Genomic DNA, 26,334 nt, shown 5'->3' on the forward strand with positions numbered 1-26,334 from the left:
GCCAATCCTCCTGGCCTCCCACCCGCAGCCACATTCTTCAGATGTGGCTGTGGCCTTGCTATATTCTAAACCATCTTCTTAGTCATCTTCCTCCATGGGAGCCACCTCCAGTTTTCTTTCCAAGGAGGACAAGGTCCTGGAGTCTTTGGGCAAACGCTGCTTTGCCATTTTAGGACTGCATCTGTGGCAAGCCAATGCTGACACCCTTTTAGCAGCAGCTAACCAGAAGCTGTGGCCGGAGCTCGGGGAGTTTTTGCCTGACCTCCCTTTGGAGGGGAAGCATCCTTCAAGGCCGGTCTGGGGATTCCCGGGCCATTGCACAGGACCTCATGGAGTCTTCGGTCGCCCACATCTACACAGCCAGCAGAGTACTATGCCTAGGTGTCGAGATGAGAAGTATGGTGTGGAAACACGCCACTAAGTTTTCATCTGACGTGCAAGAGTGGATCCTAGATCTGCCCATTGAGGGCGTGGTCCTCTTTCATTAGTCAACCGACTACGAGTTGACAAAGAAGAAAACCTCCAGGCAAACCCGCTAAGTCCTTGGCCATCCTGACAAAGCCAGGCCAGAAGTCCTTCCCTCTTTCTCAATGCAGGACGAAATTCAAACCCTGCACTTTCACCAGCTTCAAGGGATACCGGGACCATGGTCCGCAGAGGACTGAAAAGTTGCCCAGCAACAAAAGGAGGACGGAGCAGAGGACTTTGCAGAGATTTTTCCGCTCCCCCGCCTCCGACACCAAGAAACAGTGACGTTAAGTTCGGGGAACACAGCTCTCCATTGGGGGGCAGTCTGGCTCTTTCAGCTGGAAGCATCTTTTCAAGGACCCTTGGATCCTATCCAAAACCTTCCTCTTTGCCTCTGCTTTCTCTCTCCCTCTCCCCTGCTGAACAGCCAATTATTCCTCACTGATACCGCACTGATTCTGCAACTGGACCACTCTTAACGGCCCCGGTCCTGGGCCCAGCCACTCTCCACTTGCACTGATGCCCTGGAACCCCTCTGCACTGCGGGACTGTCTCTGTATCCCTACAGCCCCCCCCTTTTCCAGCACTTGTTCTGCACTTACCTTGCACTTGCCACCAGTTGGCCCTATTTATTTATTACTTTACGCCACTTACCTTTACTGCACTTCCCCTCCTCCCCTTCCCCTTGCACTTTTCCCCCTCCCCCACCCTTGCACTTGCGCGATCTGAATGACACCTGGCCTAGTAGGATCGTTGTCTGTTTCCCCTTGTTTCCTCCCCTCCCTGCCTCGTCTCGCCTTGAAACACCTGTGTATAGGCGCGTTACAAATGCCATATCATATCATATCATATCATAGTATCCACGGGTTTGTCTTCATTTTCCTCTACCATCCTCTCCTCCTCTTCGTCAGATCGGGTCCCTGGTTCTTTTACAGGAGGTCTTTTCACTCTCGGAGATGGAGGCGGTAGAACCGGTTTCTCAATCAGACAGGGGCTCAGGTTTCTACTCCAGGATTTTTGTGGTACCCAAGAACAACCAGGCTGGCTTCAGGGTTGTACTGGACCTGTCATTTCTCAGTCTGTCTTTACAGCTAGAATGCTTCAAGATGATTACTCCCGCACATATAGCAGAGTTTCTGTGTCCAGGGGACTGGATGTGTTCCCTAGACCTCAAGGATGCGTACCTGCATGTGCCCATCTACTAGACGCATCAGAGGTTTCTGCGGTTCACGATTGTCGTACCACTTCCAGTACAAGATGCTGCCTTTTGGCCTGAACTCGGTCTCTCGTGTCTTCACTAAGTTGATGAACGTAGTGGCTGGTCTCCTCCGCTTGGAGGGCCATCACCTATACCCTATCTGGATGCTTGGCTGCTGAGGGTGGGGTAATCCAAAGGGGTGATACACTCTTGCCAGAGATTGGCGAATATTCTTCATCAGCTCGGGTTCTTCCTCAACCAGAGAAAGTCACAGTTGTGCCCGTCCCAGGATCTGGTCTTCTCAAGGGTGCGTTGGAACACAGCCGTTCAGCAGGTGTTCCCCATGCCTGAGTGGTTCCTCTCCCTTCGCTAGACGATAGGGCATTTTCTGACCGCTCGAGCTCCTCAGCATGGTGGTCCCAGCACCTTCTGGGGTTGATGGCCTCCTGCATGCTCACTGTTCAGCACGCTCGGCTCAAGATGAGGCGCCTCTAGCTCCAACTGGCAGCCAATTGGGATCAGGAGACGGGTGTCAGTCGGACAGGATCCCAATACCCCCACTCCTCCTGCCCGATCTTTGCTGGTTGCTGATGAACAGCAATGTTTTCGTGGTAGCCCCTGTCACCTGACCGGAGCCTACCCTGTTGTTGACAACGGACTCCTCTCTTTTGGACTGGGGGCTACTCTGGAGGGCTAAGCGATTCATGGTACATGGTCCAGAGCGGAAGTCCTCCTGCATATCAATCTGCTCGAATTCAGGGCAGTTCAGCCTGGCCCCAAGGCGTTTCCGACCCCGAATTTCTGGTCCAGACTGACAATTCTACTACAATGTTCTACCTGAACAAGCAGGGTGGCACCCATTCCCCCCTCCTCTGCATGGAGGCGGTATTGATCTGGGAATGGGAAGGGGCCCTGGCGGAAGTGGTTTGGATTTCAGCAGTCCACCACCTGGGGGACAGCAATGCATAAGCAGACCAGCTAAGCCACTTGGGGTTCAACACCTACAAGTGGGAGTTTCACCTGACTCCTTGTTCCCCTGTTCCTGCGTTGAGGGTTCGCGGACCTGGACTTGTTGCATCTCCTCAGAATTCCAAGTGCCCCCAGTTTGCTTCGTGGGCAGGTTGGTGTCGTGGGTGGGGGGGTAGCCTTCCCGATCTGTTGGCATGGACGCAGGTGTTATGCATGCCTGCCCCCTGCACCATCCTTCTGCTCCAGCGGTCCTTCTGCAAGTTCCTGGCTTCCGTGGGCTGCAGCCTCATCCTGATTGCCCCCCACTGGCCTTCGAGAGTCTGTTTTTTTGTATCTGCTACAGTTATGGTCCCAGAGTCCCGTCCACCTTCCGATCCCCAAAACGGGCTTCCTGGTGCAGCAGGGCGGGGCAGTGAAACATCCGGACCCGGCCAGACCGGCACTGGCGGCCTGGTTCCTGACCAGCTAAGGCTTCAGTATGCTCAATTGTTGGATGACAACTGGGACATCATTCAACAGGCCAGGAGGCCATCTACTGGATGACGTACTGGCTTTTTCAGCACAACTGGCTTGTTCGGGGGTTCAGGTGGATACTCGCTGCACTTATTTGTCGGCCATTGGGGCTTACAAGAATACCCCTGAGCAGCCAACCCGGTGGTTAAGGCTGGCCTGAGGGTAGTCCTGGACCTGTCATTTCTAAATCTGTCTTTACTGTTAGAACGCTTCAACGTGATTACTCCCATGCACATAGCCGTGTGTGCAGGGGTCTGGATGTGTCATTGGACCTCAAGGATGCGCACCTGCAATTTCCCATCGATCAACGCTTCAGACGTTTCTGCGGTTCATGATTATGTCGTACCACTTTCAGTACAAGGTGCTGCCCTTTGGCCTGAACTCGGCCCCTCGTGTCTTCACTAAGTTGATGAACTCAGTGTCGGTCCTTGTCCGCTTGGAGGGCCATCATCTATACCATTATTGACAACTGGCTGGCGAGGGCGGGGTTACCCAAAGGGGTGGTGCACTCCTGCCAGAGATTGGTGGAGATCCTTCATCAGCTGGGATTTTCCCTCAACCAGAGCAAATCACAGTTATGCCATCTCATCAACTGGCCTTCCTAGGAGTGCGTTAGAACAATACCGTTCAGCGGGTGTTCCCCACGCCAGAGACGCTTATGTCCCTCCGCAAGGCAGTGGAACACGTTCGGGCCAGCTCGACCACCTCGGCGTGGTAGTTCCAGCCAATCTCAGCCTGGTGGTCTCCTGTATGCTCACTATACAGCACACTCTCCTTAAGGTGAGGAGCCTTCAGCTCCACCTGCTGGCCATTAGGGATCAGGAGACGGGGTCTCAGTCAGACAGGATCCCAATACCACTTCTCCTGCTGCCCGATCTTCACTGGTGGCTGATGGAGGGCAGTGTCTCAGTGGGAGCCCCCTTCACCCGTCCGGAGCCTACCCTGGTGGTGACGACGGCATTCTGCCTCTTGAGCTGGGGGACTACTCAGGAGGGCCATGCAATGGAGTAAGGTCCAGGACTCGAAACCCTTTTGCGATATCAATCTGCTCGACCTTAAGGCAGTGGGTCTGTCCGTCAAGGTGTTCTTCCCCTCATCAGGGACAGGTCAATTCAACTACAATGTTTCATCTGAACAGGCAGGGTTTCACTCACCTCTGCATGGAGACGGATTCAATCTGGGAATGGGCCCTGAGGTAAGGGATTTGGATTTGGATTTCGGGCCTCTGTGGGTTGCAGCTTTAACTTTGTTGCTGCCCACTGGCCTTCGAGATCCTGGTTTTCGGATCTGCTGCATTTGTGCTCCCAGGGTCCTGTCCATCTTCAGATCCTCAGCAGGGGCTTCCTGATACACCAGGGCAGGACAGTGGAACATCTGGATCCGGCCAAACTGACCCAAGCGACCTGTTTCCTGATCAGCTGAGGCTTCAGCATGCTCAATTTTCAGATGACAACTGAGACATCCTTCTGCAGGCCAGGAGGCCCTCAACTCGGTCCCAGTATAACAGCAAATGGACTAGGTTCTGCCATGGAGCTTGTGACAATGACCTGGACCCTGTCACCTGTCCTATGGATGACATACTGGCCTTTTCAGCACACCTCGTTCTGGAGTTCAGGTGGATACTTGCTGCACGTATTTGGCGGCCATCAGGGCTTACAAGAATTCCCTTGAGAATGTGTTTTCAGCAACCAACTTGGTGGTTAAGTCCCACCTTAAGGGGTTGTCTAGGCTTTTTCCTCCTGTGTATAGGACGCATCCGGTCTGGGACCTGAGTTTGGTTCTTATAGCTTTGCAACACAAGCCTTTCAAGCTGATGGCTTCTGTGGACATCTGCTTGGTGACGCTAAAGACTGTTTTATTGGTGGCTCTCAACTCTGCACGCAGGTTTAGTGAGCTGCAGGCGTTCTCTTCGTGCAAGTCCTTCACCTCGTTTCACAAGACAAGGGGGGGCCTCTTTACAAGTATGCCACCGTTTCCAGAAACCCGTGATTCCAGAATCACTGGATGATTAAGTGTTGTCAGGCACGCGCATTCCGGTATGCCAGAAACGGCGGTACCGGCATCACGGAAACACCATCAAAACACCCAAAAACTGACAACACCTTTGTCATCGGTGCCTCTGAATACGGTATCACGGTCCCGGACCCATCTATGCCCAGTTGTTGAGGGTCCTTTTGCGTTCCCTGTAGCTTATTCTACTCAGTGAACGTCCGCGACCTCTGTGTGCAGATCCGTAAGAAATGACCCGATCATACTGTCCTCAGTCAGGTCGGGTCATCAACAGCGGGACATAGAAATTAAACTATGTACATGGGATATCACCCATGAGTGGGTCTCGACCTATGACAACCAAGTGTCCCATTACGCATCCACCTTTGGTGGATGGGCATGGCCGCAGCCAGAGGCGCAATATAACATCGAAATTACGTGCTACATTACTGAGGCATGAATTCCACCACAGGAGAGTTCGTATGAACCCGGGATCACAATTCCTGGTACTGATGAAGGCCTTCTTGCCTACAGCCATCAAAATAGGCTGTTAGCCGAAACACAGTGCCGTCGACATTTTATAATGTAAGTGTCTGTTACATATACCGGACACTTATACCGGACGCTTAATATTGTTTGATGTTTCAATCAATACCAATACCAATCCCCCTTTAAGGATAATTGGGACGTACTAATTAGACGTCCAAAGATGCACAGACGGTTACTGTTATTGCACGAGTTGTGGAGAGATAGTTGGGGAGGGGACGTGGGGACGGATAGTTGGGGAGGGGGGAGTTGGGATGGATAGTTTGGGAGTGGGAATGAATAGTATTGGTAGTTGGTGTAGTTGCACATTTGTTATTCATTTAATTATATACATTACACTTGGTGTAGCATTGAAATCATGACTGGACATTCATTGTTAGTGTGACTGAGTGATTTATTTCCTGTACTTTTCTGAGTGTGTTAGCTGTCCTAGGCCATGTGCTCATGTTATGATCTGAGAAATAGTGGGTAATCAGTGTATTGCATGCCTCACAGCCATCCACGGCATCCCTGCAATGGGCCAATGGCTGTTCCTCATCACTGTCATTCTCATCCTCCGCATCAGGTGGGTGCATGTCCATGTCCGAGGGCAGTGGTATGTTGCGCCTGATACACATGTTGTGCAACATGGCACAGGCCAGAACTATCTAGCCCACCTTCACAGGGCTGTACATCAGTGCCTGCCTCCCCCTCACCCCCCGATCGGGCTCAGGCAGCGGAACCGTGCCTTTAGCATGCCAAATGTCTGCTCAATCGTACGTGTCCTGATGTGAGCATGGTTGTATCCCTGCTCGTGCTAGTTCTGTGGTTGCCTCACGGGGGTCATCACACAGGGCATTCAGGGGTATCCAGCATCACCTGCACGGAAGGGACAGAAAGGGGGAAAATCATTGTGGGGCCGGTATCATGTTGGTACAGTCTGTATATTGTTCAATCGCCAATGTAAGTTATTACATGCAAATTGCAGAAGATGTAGAATATGTCATAGATAAGCATGGTAACATGCGCATTGTCAGTGGAAATTGATGTCTATGCATTGGATGGACAGTTTTGCGTAGAATCGGGGTGATCTTATGGATTTCTGTCTGCATTCATCAATTTCAATGTAATTACACGGGCAAACAGCACATTTGTCTTGTCCGGGTGCAAATGTGCCAGTGACATTACCAGGTGGCTGGTTTCTGGGCCTGCAAAATAGAAATCTGCCTGACACAGCTGGTGCGCCCTGCCGGGGGCCGCAGACCTGGTAAACAGAGACTTTTCACAGGTGATAATGTTTCTCGACGTGAAAAAAAGATTTGCCATTGTTTAGAGATTGGGTACATGCGTGAAGACATACTTGCATTTTGATGTACATGATGTGATGCATGGGAATGGTTGTTAGGCAGAAACCTGTGCAGTTCCCTTAGGGACCACTGCAAAAGGCTTAAGACTACAGGTGTTGGCAGTAAACCCAATTGGTAGCAGTCTGTACCACCCGGATTTACCTGGTAGCTGTGGCTGAGCAGTCAGACTTCTGTCAAGAAGAGTTAGACAGTATATAGAGTATACAAGATGGGTACCAAAATACAGTAGCACAAGCAAACACTGACCAGAGCTTTGGTATCAAGTATATAATTATTTATTTAAAGACACACTTAGAGACACTCTAGCACTATTATTGTAAGCAAGTTTAAAAACACAGTCACTATTAATATATATACATCCCTTATTCCTTATTAGACAAGTCTTAGTTAACACCACTTATTTCCAGACAGAGGTGAGCGCTTAACTAAAGATGGCACTCCAATAAGTTAAGAAAAAGGGAGGGAAAAGGCAGAAATTAGGAACAGCACACAACACAATACTTTAGAAGCACTCAGCAAGGCAGGAAAGTCAAAGTCTACTTGTGAGCAAAAAGTTCAGAGGCCAGGCTCCCTCTTGGAGAGAGTAGAACACCAATGCGCCCAAGATCTCACAGTTTAAAAGGCCTGGAAAGTCTTGCAGAGAGTTTAAAAAGGAATTAGTTCAGCTCAGAAAATTTCAGTTAGCCAGCCTAGGGCCAACCCAAGTGGTAAAATGAGGATTTACGAGACACCCCACACAGACTGTTGCGAGAGAGGTCAGGCAGTCACAGTACCTTGAAAGTGGAGAGAATCCTCCAGCGGGGGCAGTTATTCCTGGCAGTGGATGCCAGTCATGGCGTCGTCCAGAGGAAGAGACAATCTTGACGTGGAGGAAAGCTGAAGGTCGTTGCACTGCCAGGGAAGAAACCAGCCGTGGAGTTCTCTGGTTAAAAGGTACTACCCTTTTATTTGCGGTAGTGGTAAAACGTGGTATCACAGTTGCCGGGGTGCTTGGCACAGGCAAGGCGGCCACGAGATGATCCGGGAAGGCGAAAAGTCGGGCAAACTGGTTATCCCCACCAGTCAAAGGAAGAAGACTCTTCGGGATGAAGATCTCCCCTGTCGTTGGAAGAAGTGGTGAGTCGGTTCAGCAGGGCTCCACCGGTGGTGTCGTCGTTGCAGGTCGGCTCAGCTTCTCCCTCTTCAGATTCTTTGGTCCTGTGGCGACGTCTGAAGTCCCAGTCCCCAAAGCCCTGCTTTTATGCAGAAAACCCCCATTCATCAGCCCTAGCTGTCACTCAAACATGCTAAGTGGTGATCCGGGCGGCTCACCACTGGGCCAATCACACAAGAGTGCAACTTGAGTTGCCAAGGCAACTCAGTCCAGGGTGCCTAAACTCCCCTCCCACACATCCTGTAGACCCAGACAGAGTGGCACCACTTTTGGAGGCTTCTGTGGAGAAGCCCGCCAAAAAGTGGAACAAAGGGCTCGACTTGGGTTGGAGTTACAGAGGCGAACACAAACGCCATTTTAAAACTGAGTCCTGGCGAAAAGACCCAACCGGGGAATAAATATTAAATAAATAACCTAGCGGTATCTTTAACATTGCACCAAAAAGTGGTGCGTTTAAAATGAATGGGAAAATCCCATAGTAAATATTCTTAAGGAATATTTCGCGTGGCGACCACTGCCACCAGCCAGAAAATCGACGAGGGGGGACTGCACAGTGCCCCCTCGGAAAACAGACCCAGGGGCAATCTAATTACCCCTACCAGTACTTCCACGGTATGATGGTTTGTACTGGTTCAGTTCCCAATTTAAGACTAGTAAAGTCAATGGTGACTTAACATGCCCTGGGAGACAGTAGTCAGTCCCAGGGTATGGAGTCTATGTTTGGGGGTCACTATGACACCCCTGTGTTACTGCACTGAGGGTGCTGTGTAACACACTTACCAAAAACCACATGAAACCCTATGTAGTAAAAGACCCCACAGCCCATAAAACACATCACAAAGTCAAAGGATATCTCAAATCATGTCTAAGAGTGGGAGAAAAAGAGTCTCACTCTTAGCAGGAGAAAAAAATAAACCCCAAAAATCCAGCAAGCTGCTGGCGGACTCACTATTTTTGGGAAATTAGCCTTAGCAGAGAATTCTCTAACAGTGGTTGACGAGCATTAATGAATTGGGAAAATGATGGATGTGGATGTATACACAAAGGGGTATAATAGAAGGAATTGATTGGATAAGTTACTCACCGTAGTGTCCAGAGTATTCATAGTCCATCGTCCCTTTTCCTGCATACGTCCCACTGGCATTCCCCTGCTAGCATGCCATTGGCTTATAGGTACTAAGAGTAGTCACATATCTAAGCGTCCAATGTCTTCAAAGGGGACTAAGGTGAGGCGCCAGCGTCCTTACACTGTACTTAAACGGGAAGCTCAATTATTCGCTGCCAAAGGTTCTGGTACCGTCCCCATGTTGGGGGACGCCCACAAGGATGGAGGAAAGGGCAGTATGGACTATGAGTACTCTAGTCACTACAGTGAGTAACTTTAATATCTGACGAGACATGACCCTTTTATTTATTGGGTATTTATAATATGCCTATACACAATGTGTATCGAGGCATAACAAGACCAGAGGGTGATGGAACAAGGGAGACAACAAAAATGATCCACTAGGCCTTGTGAAATTTGGACTGTGCAAGTGCAGTAAAGAGACGTGCCAGTGAGAGGGGAGGGGGATTGGGGTGCCAGTTAAGGCGCAAGGGCCCGTGAGAAAAACAAATGCCAGGGAAGGTCGATTGGACAGAGACAGTGGAAGCAGAGAGTGCAGTCGAAGGAAGGTCCACAAGCTAAGTGTGAGGTAAAGGGCTGGAAGGGCCACAGGGGTTCGGCCCAGCCATGCTAGTGCAGGGAGAGGGGCCTGGAAGGGCAAGTGCAGGTTGAGAGGGAGGAGGGGGGCCGAAGGAACCAGGGAGCCAGTCAAGAGGCAGATGGGCCATTAGTGGGGGAGAGGGAAGGAAGACGGGAAAAGGAAGGTTTTGACAAGCTTCTGGAATTTAAGGTGATCTTGCTCAAGTTAAAGGGGGACAGGAAGGCCATTGCAGAGGGAGGCACCTGCGCAGGAGAGAGATCTACCCCCCACTCTCTTCTTGGAAAAGCATCTGATCTGCAAGGAGTTGGAGCTAGATGACCGAAGGGCTCTAGCAGGGAAGTATTTAGGGAGAGAGAGTTGGATGGTGTTCAGGGCCCAGAAATCCTTCTGGGTGATGCAGAGGATCTTGAACTTGATCCTTGCAGCATCCGGTAACCAGTGGAGAGAGTTTAGGGCTGGAGAGATGTGGTCCCTGGGCTTAAGGCCAAGGAGAAATAGGCAGTCATATTCTGGATTAATTGAAGGGGGGGTTAGGCAAATTGAGGAAGAGGCTGTTGCAGTAGTCCAGCCTAGAGAGGACCAGGGGCCTTATTCAGTTACAGATCCACCAATACAGACCCCTCTGCATCTGAATATACCACTTTTTTAAAATACGATCCTCTGTATGTCTCCCAGAAAACCCCAAGTATGTTCACTCTCCTCTTGACCACCCTGCTGGAGCTTAAAGTCACTCCTCACCTTTTGGTTTTGTAATTATTGGGGTTTGTGAGTACGCGGCCGGCGGGCTGTCTGTGTCCCTTAGGTGTGTCAAGGGGTTGTGGTCAAGGCGCCAGATTGTTTGTACAATATATTTTAGAGAGAAGCAAAGATACAGACAGTTTATTGCATTGCAACCCAATAAGAAAAGACAGAAGTACATTATGTTCCTGCTACCTTTTAGTACCAAACTAACCTTCACCCCGAGACCTTGACTTTCATAGAATGCCTGGAGAGTGACAAATTAAAACAGAAACCGAAGACAAACATGACAATAAATGTCTTCTTGGCCCCCGGGAAGACTCCTCGTTCCACACGGGAGATTCAGTCCTTCTGCGAAACATATGCTAGTCTGTTGACAACGCAGGTGTATCCATCACATCCATCATCTGATCCTTCTAGAAAGTCCAGTTTAACGACAGCCACCAGTGGTCAACTATCACTTTTCTATTTGCTCGTACTTTTCCATTCATACATACAAAACCATTATTGTTCACCATTTGTGTGTCGCGATCACATGACTCCTCCAGGCACCCAGATTTGGAGATGCAGTGTCAGCAGTTCTAATGACAACCAGCTCATGCAGCGCTGGCCTATTTAATACAGCATTGCAAGTTCTATAACTGGGGTTCTACAAAACACCTGACAGATTAGCATTCTTTAAAGTCTCCAAGTTAAGAGCGCAAGTTGAAAGCATTATGCTAGAAAAGACAACCAAAGCGCATATATCACAAACAAAAAGGAAACATTTTCAAATATGCCACTGCACTCTGTTGCAGATGACAATTTGATGCGAACCTGAGCTCTGTCAGAGGCAGAGTGGATATCTTCTAAGCTCATGGGTCTTCGACTGGACTGCCTGTGTCCACTGAGGTGTGGGACTAGCAGATTAACCCGGGCTTGTTGCAGATGCATCCGCGCATGCTGAGTCTGCTATGAAACCGAAGGAAATACCCAAAAAGACAGAAATTAAAAGACCGAATGACATATCTTACCTAATTTAGACTGTACGAAAAGTTTGTACAACCAAAAATTCTATCAAATATGCCATTCAAACCCATTATAGCAAACAAGGGGAACAGGGGTTGCGGGGGTGTCCCCCGCGTAAATCAATAACATGTTTAAAAAAAAAAGGAAAGGACCCTGCAGCGCTGGTTCCCAAGCACATAAGTGCAGAGAACCAGTGTCACAGGAAGTCAGGGGAGTCGGCGGCAGCACCCAAGGAGGTATGCCGCAAATAGGTAAGTGGGGGATGGGGGGGTGTACTCGTAAAGTATGGGTTGTTTGACCGTAACGGTCAAGTTAGCTACAGTCTTTTCTGCCGCAAACCTTTCCGTTATGGGCAAACACCCCAAATCCAAACTGAAGATACAGAGGTCGATTGAGAAACCTGAAGGTGTCTCATCCGCTAGTCCCCGGGGATTTGCCATCCAGGTCACTAAGACACGGCCATTGTTATTGGTTCCAATTCCTGGGGGTGGACCAGTGCAGGAGGATCACCTGGATGGGGGGATCTTCGGGGGGGTGGAAGTGGGAGACCGAAGGGTGAGACTCGATATCCCCTTCTTTATGACACCTTTTCCCCAGCCTACCAGGTAGCATACCTAGAAACTCAACCCCCCCCTTTCCCGACATGAACACTTTCTCACAGACAGTTAATCATGAGCAACAACAGACTAACACCTGAGTAGTATACCTGACACGTCCCAACACAAGGGTCCGGCAATTAATGATAACTACACACACCTGACTTCCATCACACTTCCCCTCACAGATAAAAGGTGGAGCACGAAAGCACACTCTGAGCAAGGCCAAATGCACGATGAAGCAGCTATTCCGGGATGGGAGTTTAAAACAAGGAGAAAGGCGGCAAGACCAGAGAGGACGACAAGGAGGGAGTTACACCTTCCCTTTTCCAGAAATGATTGCGATTTTCAAGAAGCCTCAAGGAAAAGAAACAGAAGACCAGGAATTACAGCTGATGAACGGTGTAGCGTGTGTCAAAGGTACACAGGGCCCTCCTCCATTGATAGCCAAGGCAGGGAAAAGCGATTGCCACCGTTGTACTGTCCTTGACTCCGACAGCAAAGCAACGCCAATGTGTTTAACACAGCCGGTGAATCGGGAGACACTGATAGCAGACCATAATGTGTTATGCTCAAGATTGCAAGCGGCAACATTGTGAAATGAACAAAGTACTTGTGTGCGATTGAACTTTATGAAACCAAAATACGTACCAGATACAGAGTGGTCCGGCGACACGTGGGTGCTCACTCGAAGGTCTCTATTTGGTACCCCCAGAGCGTGTAAATATTGAATGGTGAAATCAAAACGGTCCTGCAGCGGGTTAAGTTGAATCCCATGCACATTCAAAAGTCTTTGATTGCCTATGAACTGATATTGGTCTGAGCCTGGCAGAGGGGGACTAATTTTTTTGAAAGGGGATCTGAACCTGGAATAGAGGAATCCGGGGTGAACAGTAAAACTCACCCACGAAGATATTGTTGTGGCAAATGAGAAACCGACTGAGGGAGGACTGCGAATTAAAGTTGGTCTGAACCCGACTGAGGGAGGCTAATTGTTTAAAAGGGGATCTGAGCCCGGCTGAGTGGGATCCTGTGCGAAGTGTAAATCGTCCGACTTCAATATTTGGAATATTTTCTATGTTGTTTCTGGTACATCTGGCCCTCTGAAGCAAGAGACTTTGAATGAAAGAGACTTGGGCACAGAAGGCCCTGATGATGGTAAAAGGAACTGTGACCTCGTGTAGAAGAAGCCAAGACTGTGCTGTGCTCGAGTGATCCGCCTTGTACCATGCTGAAAACGTGGAGTGGGGAGGCCAATGCCTAACAGCCTGATATTATCCCACACTATTTTGTAGCATACCAGTAAAGATTGGCAATTGATTTTTTTTAGTATTGGCCCTTTTTATTTGACTAAACTCAACTAGGACTGTATAATTATTATTTGATGGTCGTAGCTTGCTGCCATCTTAGATTTAGGTTTAGATAGGCATTTTTCACACCCCTAATAAAGTTCAATAAACACCCTTGAACTGTGATTACTTGTGTCCGTCTTACTTTGATACTATGCCTTCTCCAGCATTGGATCTTTCATGGATTCACAAGCTGTGAATATTCCCCGTCGTCAGGCTGGGAACCTCGGTCCTTTTTTAAAATAGCGTTTCCCCTGGAAAACGTCAACACTGTTGTGTCCTATAAGCGTTTTTTTGGGTGCTTAGCCAACACCCAATAGGACGTAGAGCATAAATAGCCCGCCCCCGTGGCTTTCCCTTCAGATTTCAACCGTCTCCAAAGTGTTGGGATCACCTCGTGCTCGTTTTGATTCTAGAGGAAAAGCTTTGTTTCGGCCCTGCGCGACTTGCGGGCTGAAGAAGGTGTACGAAGGGGATGGGCACATGGATTGCCTCTATTGCCTCTACCCTCATCTGTAAAGGCTTCTCTCAGAAAACGCTAAAGGACCGCAATCTGTGATTGGTGTGTTGGCTAAATGAAGGTACCTACCCTTCATCTGAGGTAGGATTGGTTCGTAGCCTGGTGTCTGAGAGATCTGCTCCAACAGTTCCTCGCCGGTCGGTGTCGGCTGAACTACTGGCTAAGAAGTCTCGGCCTTCCGGTGAGGAGAAGAGTGGTCGCCCCTCTTTGGGAAAACACTTGATGAAAGGGGCTCCTTCGTCTTCCAAGCATGGTCATTCGGTTCAGTCCTGTAGGTTGGAGAGAAGGCCTGAAAAAACTTCATCAGTGAAGGACAAAAGGGACTCTTCGAAACGCTCCTCTTCAGGAGACCATCGTAGGTCATCCTCTAGTAGGGAGTCATCGAAGCACTGATCCAGTGGGACCAAACGGGCGGGATCGCCTGAAAAAACTACGCCACAAGGGTTGGCTCCATCGACGGAGTCCCGCCATCGACGGGAGTCCTGTCGTCGATGGTTTCACTGCCGGCTACGGTGTCGGCCTCCATGATTGTGTCTTCAGCTCCGTTGGCTACAGTTGAAGAAGGCCCGAGGTTTTCGTCGTCGATGCCTTGCTGCCAATGGGTGGGGCGTGGCAGCCTTCAGCGTTTGACGCCCTTCTGCCTGACACTCTGCTACAAGAGGGGGCAGCCCTTTCAGTGTCGCCGGTGGAGGATGAACGGGAGCCAGTGGTGAACCCAACGGGCCTCGGCTACAGTGTGTTGGCCCTTCGACGCCGACGTGAGTGGAGTCTGGTCCATCCACGTATCCTCTGGTGAATCCGCAGTCGATGCTGTTGCTCCAAGTCCTATCTACACTACAGTCCCTGTTGAGTCAACTAGATTCAAGATTGCCTCCTCTAGGGGCGGCCCCGGTGGCCCCTATCATCGACGCGGCAGGTGTCCCTCCCCTTTCAACATATGCTGCTGGGTTGCCGACCCCTCGGCCGATGAGCGAAGAGCCTCCTCGTTCCCATCCGCAAGAGGGTGAGCTGCCGAACTCTGATTCGGACTGTGGGCCTAGAGACTCTATCTGTAATGCCTCCTTGTCGCCGTCGAGAGACCTGACGTGGGAGTCAGATGTGGAAATGGAAATGCCTCGTAATCCAGCACAACTGTCCCCTCCGGATGATGTGGGGGCATTACATGCCATGATGGCAAAAGCCTGTATTGAATTTGGTCTGATCCCAGAGGAGGAAAGGAAGGAATGTTTCCTATTTGACCACATGGGCAAGAGAAGGAAGGCGGTTTTCTCTGTTCCAATCCTGGACCGTGTCTGGCAGGAGGGCCTACGCACAATGCGCCATCCCTTTTCGGAACCAGCAGTCAAAGGGAGGCTAGAGAAGAAATGTAAGGCCCCGGACTCTACGCCAAAGTGCTTGGTTTCGCAACCCACTCCTGAATCATTGGTGTCGGCGGCAGCGAGCAGGAAAGCCAGAACTCAGCACCACACCTCCTAACAGTGACCCGAGAAGACAGGATGCCTTCGGAAAGAAAGTTTTAATGGTGGGGGTGACGACAGTAAAGGCGGCCAACTTGGTGGTGATCATGGCTCGCTACGATCGCAAGATATGGCATCGGCTGGCCCCTCTGTTAGAGCACTTACCTGAAGAACACTGAAAAGCTGCCATGCTGCTGGTACGTGAAGGTGAAGAGGCGTCGAATCATAGCATTAACATCGCTGTGGATTTAGCAGAATCTGGTTTCAAGTGGATTAATAATGGTGTAGTACTACGTCGACAAGCCTGGCTGAAGTGCACAGACTTTAGACCAGAGGTTCATTACAAGGTTTTGGACATGCCCTTTGAGGGGAAACAATTGTTTGGAGAAAAAATCGACGAGGCCCTCAAGGGCATGAAGAAGGACTACGATACAGCGAAATCGCTGGGGGCTTTGCTGAGTGGGCGGTCGTTTCGCCCCTTTCGTGGAGCGTCAGGAAACACCCGATTTGCTTCCTCCAGAGACCAGGGTTACAGCCGGTCTGGATACTCCTCACAAGGGTATAGAAGGGCAGTACAATCAACGAGAAAGAGCCGAGATTTTTAGGCATCCAACAGGAGAAGGGGATAGGCCTCTTCCGCCAAAGGTAGACAAACTAAATCACAACAATGACTGAGAAATGTGCTGCGGGGCAGAGTAGCTCTACACGTCGACGAATGGAACAAAATTACATCAGACCGCTGGGTATTGGACACTGTACGGTTGGGCCACTTTCTGGAATTCAAGGGCTCACCAGTTCCCATTCCTCCCGTGTACTCTGTGCAACCTCATCTTCACATTTTACAGCAGGAGGTTGTACTTATGCTACAGAAAGGGGCTATAGAATTGGTTCCATTGGCTGAAAGAGGCCAGGGGGTTTACTCCTGTTACTTCGTGGTGAAGAAACCCAGCGGCAAGTGGCAACCCATTCTAGACCTTCAGGCGCTGAACAAGACTCTGCAAGGCCTGAAGTTCAAGATGCTCACACTTCAAGAAGTCATTCGGTCGGTGCAGCGGGGGGAATTTCTGGCCTCGTCTGATTTACAAGACGCATATTTCCACATACCCATGCGTCGACGGCACCGACAATTCCTGCAATTTGTAGTAGGTCAAGGTCATTACCAGTTCTGAGTGCTCCCGTTCGGTTTGAAATCATCTCACAGGGCGTTTATGAAATGTTTGGCGCCGGTGGCGATGTGGCTCCGACGAGAAGGTCATCACGTCTACCCTTAACTCGACGACTGGCTGGTGCTAGGCTCGTCTCCGGGGGCGACACAGCCTCCCGCTACCATGCAGCTGTTGCAACGACTAGGCTTTGCCGTCAACTTCGAAAAGTCATATCTATCTCCCTCCAGAAACTTGATATTTCTGGGCGCAGAATTTCAGACTCAACTAGGCCTGGTGAGGCCCTCGGTCGAGAGAATTCAAAAGCTCAAGCGGAAGGTGGCAGAGTGGAAGGTCGGAACAAGAGTATCGTTCAGAACATACATGTCACTATTGGGAGCCATGGCGTCCTGCATTCCATTGGTGAAGAACTGTTGTCTCGTCATGAGGCCGGTGCAGGAGTTCCTTGCAGACCGGTGGGCTCAGAGTTGCGGATTGTGGTGCGATAAGATTGTGGTCAGCAGCGACTTAGTGGACGCTCTTCGATGGTGGCAGCTCTCGGATAATCTGGATCATGGTGTGCTGTTGTTGGAGCCGGAGTTTCAGACGACAATTGTGACGGATGCCTCTCAAACAGGGTGGGGAGCGCATCTGGGGATCTTCCAGGTTCAAGGTCTGTGGTCTCGGGTGGAATCGAGTCTTCACATCAATGTACTAGAGCTGGAGCGGTTCATTGGGCCCTAAAATCGTTTCTGCTGCGCATACGCGGCTCAGTGGTGAAGGTGTTAACAGACAATACCACCATAAAGTTTTACCTCAGGAAGCAGGGGGGCTCTCATTCCAGGGTGCTCTCGAAAGAAGCACAGGAACTTTAACATTGGGCCCTATTACATGACATCAGTATTGTAGCGTTTCATCTGCTGGGGGTGATCAATGTGCAGGCGGACTCGCTCAGCAGAGAGGTAAACCAACTCCACAAATGGCAGCTGAAGGAACAACAGGCGTCAACGATTTTCCAGAAATGGGTTTGTCCTTCGTTGGATCTCTTCGCCACGCGGAAGAACAAGAAGTGCAAGGAGTTTGCCAGCAGGTGGCCTCATCCCGAGTCTCTGGGGGATGCGTTTTCGTTCCCGTGGATGAACCGGTTCGCTTACGCATTTCCTCCATTTCCACTCATTCGACTGACACTCCAGTGGATTCGGAAATACCCATGCCGTGTGATTCTAGTGGCCTCGTACTGGGACAGGCAACCGTGGTTCTCGGACCTACTTCATCTATCCGTAGCAGAACCAATTTGGTTGCAAATGACGCCGAACCTTCTGTCTCAGGACAAGGGTGCTGTCTGGCACCATGATCCAGGGTCTCTCAGCCTGACGGCTTGGCTCCTGATTTCTCCGAGTTTGGCCTACTGAACGTTTCTAGTGACTGTCGCTGCATTTTGGAGGCGGCTAGAGCCCCGTCCACGAATGGCTCTTATGCATGTAAATGGAAAAGGTTTTGTGTGTGGTGTAAGGGCCAGCCTAGGGTGGACCCTTTGAACATTTCACCGGAGCAAGTTCTACCCTACTTGCTGCATTTGGCAAACAGAGGGTTGGCGTTCTCCTCCATAAAAGTACACTTGGCAGCAATTTCTAGATTCACTCGAAAGCAGCATGCTGCGCCTCTGTTTAGTGATCGTATTGTCAAGCATTTTCTGAAGGGGTTATTTCGGACCTTTCCTTCAGTCAAGAAATTCCCTCTGGGGTGGAGCCTCAACGTGGTTCTGTCAGGTCTGATGAGGCCCCCGTTTGAACCTCTGTCGTTGACGCCCCTGCAGTTCTCGTCGTGGAAGGTGGCGTTTTTAGTGGCCATTACTTCTGCAAGGAGAATATCTGAGTTGCAAGGTCTAGTGGTGGATCCGCCGTACTTACGTTTCTTCAAGGACAAGGTGGTGTTGGCCACTAAAACACACTTTATTCCAAAAGCACCAACCACTTTTCATGAACTTTCTTCCATTGTCCTGCCATCGTTCTTTGCTTCTGCTTCCACGTCGGCAGAGAAAACGCTACATACACTGGATGTGAGGAGAGCATTGCAATTTTATCTGAGTCATACTCAGGAGTTCAAACTGTCAAAACAACTGTTTGCCCGTCCCTTGACAGAGGGTCCATAAACCACAATCTCCAATCAAGGACTATCTCGCTGGGTGTCGTCGGCTATCTCGGTCTGTCACTCTAAGGCGGGAAAGCCTTTGGAGAGGCGTCCGAAGGCACACTCGACGAGGCCCACGGCTACGTCGGCGGCATTATGGTCGGGGATTCCGCTGGTGGACATTTGCCAGGCGGCCTTCTGGTCGGTGCCGCATACCTTTACTCACCATTACTGCCTGGAACAGCAGCATGATGCGGATGTACAAGTGGGACGTGCAGTCCTGCAACGCCTGTTTCAATAAGGTAAGCCCTGCAGCTTCGGGGTATCTATTTGAATGTTTTCACTGCTGGCTGGGGTTTTCTGGTCTCATGTATGTGATTCTAAGATGTATTGGTTTGCATTACACGCCTCAATGCATGATTGCTACTGCTATGTAATCTATTCACAGCATGTGAATCTATGAAAGATCCAGTGCTGGAGAAGGGAGTAGTTTCTTACCTGTAACTCCATTTCTCCAGCGTTGGTATCTTTCATGGATTCACATGCGCCCGCTGGCCTCCCCTGCATGCAAACCTGGTTCGGTTTCTATACTTTGGAGGTTAAAATCTGAAGGGAAGCAGCGGGGTGGGGCTATTTATGCCCTACATCCTATTGGGTGGTGGCTAAGCACCTAAAAAGACGTTGATAGGACACAAAAATGTTGAAGTTTTCCAGGGGAAAACGCTATTTTAAAAAAGGACCGAGGTTCCCAGCCTGACGATGGGAAATACCAACGCTGGAGAAATGGCGCTACAGGTAAGAAACTACTCCCTTCCTTACTGTAGGCTCTGTGGAAGAAAAGTAACAACCCTCTCTCCTGCATTCTGCCCTCAGACTACTCTGGAATTGTATAATCTGCAAATACTGGCCTCGGGCTCTCAATGTTAAAAACATTATATTGTCCCTGCTTTATGTCCTTATTCTCGCCCCTTCTCCCGGTGCATGTTATTAAATACAACAAACGTATGTAAAGGTACCTAACCCTTGGACTGCCTCTGCACTCTGTTATCGTATACTTTGTAAGTTATTTCTGTTCGAAATTACACTGTTCTTAAATAAATAAATACATACATACGAAAAGACCAAAAAAATAGACTACTTGTTGGCCAGGAAAAACCTGTGGAACCCTCCATCCTTAACCCCTGGCACCCAAGAGCTCCCTTGGGCCATGCTTACATGGCCTCTTGGATCTTGAAGGGGACAAGGCAGAGGGTTGCGGCTTCAACAAGTTCTTCATGTTCTTCATTTTTCTTGTCCATCAAACTGAAGGTACTATCCTTGGTACGTATGGCAGCCCTATGCACCTAATCCATAAAACAGTATGAGCTGACTAAGCTAATGTCCATTATGATCCAGCAGAAGTGAAACTTTTAATGACCCCTGTGACAAACGGGTTATGTCTCTTGTTATCTCCAAGTCAACAATGCTCCAGTAACTGAATCACACCGAACCCAAAAGCTTCTTACAGCTTCTTCTTTTGTTAAAACACATATACCAGAGCAACCAGGATATATCTGTCATTCCCAGAAGTTATAGGGTTGCAATAAAGAAGAATCCTGGAGTTCCTACAATGGGCAAGAAATTAAATTCTACTGTGATGAGGAGGCAACACGAGGATGTGCAGAATTGCTACCAACGTTCTAGTTGTTGCCTGATGACTAAGAACAATCATCCGCTAAAAAGTGAAGAGAAACCAAGTAATGTCAGTCACAGTGTTAGCACTTGTGGTTGTAGTGGCAGTGGACCCAAAGATAGTAGCAGTGGAGACCGTAGAGCAAAATATTGTGCGAGCAGCAGCTGGAAAAGAGAGGCAGTGAACGTGTGAGAAGGAAACGAACGACAGAAGGAAAGGTGACCAGGATGAGGGGACAATATATAATTGGCAAGCAGAGGTCGAGGCGACGTTCCCAAAATAGAACCACCTGGATTGAGACAACACAGACACCAAAAAGCTCCGAACCCCTGTTTGAGTGTCTCCAGCACGTCAATCGTGCAGACACAAAAAAACGGAACGTTATGGAGCCGGTAAGTAAGTATTTGCTTGTTTCTAAACACGTGCATTAGCGGGAATTGCAGTAGAGACAGCCTTAATAAAAGAAAACCCCAGGGAGAAACTGTAAGATATATATTAAACAAGTGTGCAGCTTAACGAATCCCTAATCTTCTTCGTCCCAGTGATGATTTTAGGAGACAAGATTGGCAGTACTTGGCAGGTGAGTAGTCCAAGTCTGCCATGGATAAGTAAACATTAATAAAAGAAGTACTGTATAAGTAGATGCTCTCTACTGTCTTTGTATGAGGAAAGACCAGAGGACGTGGATTGCCCCCCCCCCTCCCTGGCATTATTGTATTCTGTGTAGGGGAAGGAAGCGACTTTCCCTAACAGGAACATAGACTGTGTAAGGGGTCTCATAATGGTGTGATTCTGCTAATGCTTGTTTAAGCGGATTCATCTTACATGCTGAAGTTGTATGACAGAGTTAGTTGAGAATGGTTTTAATGCTTAGATCTGCTGAACTCAAGTAGATTGTATTCTCTGTTGCTGAAAGGCTGACCCAGGCATTATTCATAGTTGCAGTCAGCCCCCATGGGTTGGGTTTGATCTGGTATAGAGTAACCATTAACAAGTAAACATTACCAGGATGATGTGTACCGACTGTTGCTTGTTGCTGAAATGTACTTCTCCAAAAGCATCCCTTTGTATTGTGTGTGTTGTTCCTGGTGTTAGTGTTACCTCTATCTCTTAACCTTCTGAAGCTTGCTTCTGAAAAGCAGGGTATTAAGTAACATGCGATTTACTTTATAAATAACATGCCTGTGTCTTATCTTTAGAACTTAGATTGATTGCTTGAGTGCCAGTGAAAAGCATGAAGCCCATTTTCACTTTAAGAGGCTAGCCTTGGCATTTAAGCACATTATTAGTGTGTGAATTGAGGTACTAATCTGAGCCACTACTTTGCATGTTGTTTGAAAGGCAAGTTATGACCAGGCCCTTAAACAGGGCTGGAATAAGAACTGTCATATGGTCTTGGCCTACCAAGGTGGCTCGAGAGGGTGCACCAGTGTAGACCTCCTTGGCGTCTTGTTGAAATTTCTGACATTCTCGCTTTCTCTTCCAGGAACAGTTACCTGATCTTTATGTGCATTTCTCAGAGCTGAACCTCGAGGCCCATATGTATGCATCCCAGTGGTTCCTCACGCTCTTCACGGCCAAGTTTCCTCTCTGCATGGTCTTCCATATCATCGACTTGCTGCTGTGTGAGGTAAGAGGGATTCTGTCTCAACAACTCAGGCCAACAGATGGGGGAGTGTTTTGTTAATGTCATAGGTTATTTGTGTAGCATTTATCCACCCACAGGGTTTGTTTGAAAGTGCTAAAGGCTGTTTTAACAATGTGATTTTGGAATGGGTCAAAATAAGTATTTACTTTTGTTCGGGTGTTAATGATCTGTAAGGATGACAGTGAGGTGCATTCAAAGTATAGTAGAGGACATAATCTTGAAAGACTATTGGATGTTTCCTCACTGTGCTTGCTTTCAGACACTGGAACTGACTCCCAACTCTGGATGTAAAGCATTCTCTACTACCTGACCTTCAGTAAGATGAAGTACATCGAAGTAGAAGGACCTTACAGGTGCATAAAAAGGGGTGGGGGGCAACATGGACATTTCACAGGGACTTTGTGGAGCAATTTTGGAGTTAGCAAATGAGATAGGGAGCAGGCCATCACATGTTAGTACAGGCACCAATCACATCAGCTCTGGCCTCATAGTTGTACTTTTTATATAACAAATACAGCTAAAAGAAATTGAAAACACAGGCGGAAGTGCTGACTCCATGCAGGTCTCACACGATAAGGGTGGACCCCCTGGATCTGGACAGGTCACAAGAGCATTAGCACATGCCTCACTGTTGTGCTTTTATCCAGCAACTACAGTTGCAAACAAAGATGAGCTTGCTCCCTCCAGACAGACCTAATGACACAAGGACCCCCGGAATCTGGACAGGCCACAAGAGCATTAGCACATGCCTCACTGTTGTGCTTTTATCCAGCAACTACAGTTGCAAACAAAGATGAGCTTGCTCCCTCCAGACAGACCTAATGACACAAGGACAGTCCAGGGGAGGCATGGTATCACAAGGATGACACTGACACAAAAGATACAATGTGTAAAACCTTTATTAACTTCATGGGGTTTGGAAAAACTCCTTCTTTGCGCTATAACTTAGATGGGAGTTGTCTCGACCATCAAATAATAAGGAAAACAATGTTAGTTGTGTCTGTGAAATCAAAATGGCCTAGGCAAACAAAACCTAACACCTACCCTTTCTCTTGTACAAAGAATGTGTAAGGGATGCGTGTATATAAAAGGAAAAGCAGTGTTCGACAAAGAATAAATGTGGCTGAATCGGCTCTCCTCCCCACGTTTGGACAACACGGAATAAGGCAGTCTCTATAGGCAGGATGGCACACTCTGGTTCGGCATTAACATTGAAACAGTTCAGAACATGGATTGAGGCCTGCCTGGCCTGCCACGTTAAAGGCTCTTGTTCCAGTCTTCCCCAAATCACGAAACAAAATGTCTACACTGGTCCCCCTCTGCCGGGCTCAGACCTTGCAAAGTTCAACGTTGGTCACCTCTCTGCTGGGCTCAGACCTTTCACAGTTCAAGAACACTTGCCGGGCCTCCCTTCCCCAAGCTGTTTACACTTCGGGTCTCCTTCAGTCAGGCTTAGACTGCTTTTCAAATGTCGAAGACTTACAAATATATAGAGCATCCTGTACAGACCACCGCAGGACCACTTTCACTCAGAATTCAATGTTCAACTATTCCTGTCCTCTTCTCTCGGGGTTACCTTCGTTCACTTTCGCTTTTACAATTCATTCACTTTTACCGCCTCAAACAATGCACCTTTCACAGAGACATTTGAGTGGGCTACTCCTTTTTGACGGACCTCTCTGTTACTCAGTATCGCTGATTCCACAGCTGTCTTTATTTAAATTTCATTCACAGGTCTGCCTTTCCTCGCGTCTCATCCACACGCATGCAGCCTTCATTTGCGATATATTGTTACAAACTTCAATCTTTCATAGCACACACCGGTCTCTCAGGTCACTTGCCAACTCACCGGCTCTGTGCAGTTCTTTCTTGCTTTTCGATTTCCAATTCAAGAGTCAAGGTTAGTACCACAGGCTTGGCCTCGCCTTCCCAACTCTGCGTTCACCTGGGAGGGTCGCTGGCGTCCTTGAAATACAATGCAGTCTTTAATATTGGGATCCTCGTCTCGGCATCGGCTGCCTCACCCCCCTCCCCCTGAAGATCCCTGTCCCAGGTGATCCTCCCGCACTGGTCCACCCATTAGTGCATTCTGTGCAAAAAAATGTATTCTGTCTTGGCACTGACTTCCTTGCACTCCTTCATCCATCACTGGTTGGGGCTATGGCAGTCCTTCAAAAGATGGGGAATCTGTGGGAGGAATTCCTCTATTATAGCAATTAGAAGAGCAAGTCACTTAGCTTCTGTAATGTAATGTTATCTGTAATGTGTAATGTGTTATCTGTAATGTTCTGTCTTATGGATACAGTATTCCTCTCACAGATTCCATACCCACCCTCTTGCCCTACCACTCTTAAAGATTGTTCATAGGTTGTGGTTTTATTTTTTGATATGCCAGTTCTACTGTTCTTTAACATCAATGACTGGGGAAAAGTGTTTGAATTGAGTTCAGAGAGCTTACTTGGCTCCGGGGACGCCACTTTAGGTGTAAGAGGTGCTGTAAAACAGTCCTTTCAGTGGCCTGTGAACTCGAGTGGTGGGGCCTGTGGTGGGGCCTCTTAACCAAGGGCATGGCCTGTAGGTTCATAACAGGCGGCATGCGGCTTTGGTAAGCACCACCTCCTGCCTCTCCTTTTGCTGCTTAATTGTGGAGCCGATCCCCGCCAGTCCTTCCTTTGCACCGATCATCACCCTCTCACCTGAGGTGCAAGGGTGATGGTCCCTCCATCTCTTAGTTAAAGGGATGTCTTGCAGGGTTCAGCACCACAATTAAGGAAGAAAAGGTGAGGCGGAAACTAGCCAATGCCTTTTTTTCTACAGTATGAAGCTTATTTTATTATTTATTTGCATTTTTAAAGCGCTCACACAGCCCGTGGGCATCGAGGCGCTGTTACAGGAATATGTCTCTTAGTTGCATATTTATAACGTGCTTAATACCCAGAGGTTTCTAAGCGCGGATCGAACTTGTGTTGCTTCGTGTTGTCTTGTTTCCAAGGCAAGCATGTTGCCGCTGAGCTATACTCCCAGGACACTTATGCGCCTTGGGGGAAAGAAATCATTGGTTTGTAGCAGCCTGATCACCTGGGGATCAGGGGACTTTAGGGGGCCCTGGCAGTCCTCTGTCTCAAACAATTTTAGGAGACTGCTGGAGCTTTGTCGCTGCTAGCCCTGGCCCACTTAAAGCCCTGCCACTAAAGCTGTGAAGGAGTTGGTGCTGAGCTGGATGATGCCACCAAATAGAAAACTCTGTTTCAGTCTGCACCATGATGACCTTTGAAAAGACTAAGGGCCTCATTACGACTTTGGGGGCAGCCATGCCCTTATAAAGGGCATGGCTGCCTCCAAAACCGGGTCCGGGTTCCATGAATGGGGAATTACCGGGCCATTCCGAGTTTGGAGGACCCGGTAATTCCTCCCTCAGGGAACCCGGGCCCGGACCTTCACCATTCCCATTTGAGCCCCCATAGGGCTCATTGGGAACGGGCGTGGCAGCTAACAACGGGCCGATTACAACCGGCCCGTTGTTAGCTCCCTGGTCCCCTCGCGGGACCCGGTAAGGATGTCTGGTAAAACCAGATGTCCACATTGGGTCCCGCGAGGGAACCTCGTAATATTGCGGAATGGGTTTAACGGGTCCGCCACCATTAGCGGCACGCATTAACCCATTCTGCAAATCTTATAATGAGGCCCTAACAATCTGTGGGTGGCATAACTTGTCCACTGGAGGTGTTGTTTTTCTGGGGGTCCCAGCCACAAATGTCGACGCAAAGGAAGTTGGACAAAGACCCTTCGGCAATGAGTAACTGGACATCAGGAAAGTAGACTTTATCACATGGAACCCTGGGTGGTGAGTGTTGCACTTTGTAAAAGCCTATAGTCTAAATGTTTCTTCATTCTAGTGCTTAAATCAACGAGAAGTAACGTTTACATACAGGTTCTAAGCCTTTACTTTATGCACCCTCGAGGTAATAGCAGCTTTACTGCGTGTTTCATTTACGTACATTGAAAGAGGTGAAGAAGGACTGGTCCTTTAATCATTTGGTTATGCTACTGCCTACAGCTGTGAGCATATGCTGTGTTCCTCAAGCCCCCTTTATAGACAGTGGTCCAAGGTTTCTTTATCATCTTTGCCGGAAGGCAGCTGGACATTTAAATAAAATGCATTCCTCTCTGAAATGGTAATAGAACT

The 26,334-nt window shown here is 48.9% G+C and overlaps 1 protein-coding gene across 1 annotated transcript in view; it reads left to right on the plus strand.

The window, feature by feature from the left end:
- Positions 1 to 26,334, plus strand: part of RABGAP1L (RAB GTPase activating protein 1 like) — a 3,056,406-nt gene that overhangs the window by 2,417,910 nt on the left and 612,162 nt on the right. The window contains exon 19 of the mRNA XM_069641102.1: positions 21,987 to 22,130. Within this exon, the coding sequence (XP_069497203.1) occupies positions 21,987 to 22,130 (144 nt within the window). The remainder of the gene's footprint in view (positions 1 to 21,986; positions 22,131 to 26,334) is intronic.

This window comes from Ambystoma mexicanum, chromosome 1q, assembly GCF_040938575.1.
Source record: "Ambystoma mexicanum isolate Mex_15411 chromosome 1q, UKY_AmexF1_1, whole genome shotgun sequence".
In the NCBI taxonomy this organism is placed as follows: Eukaryota; Metazoa; Chordata; class Amphibia; order Caudata; family Ambystomatidae; genus Ambystoma; species Ambystoma mexicanum.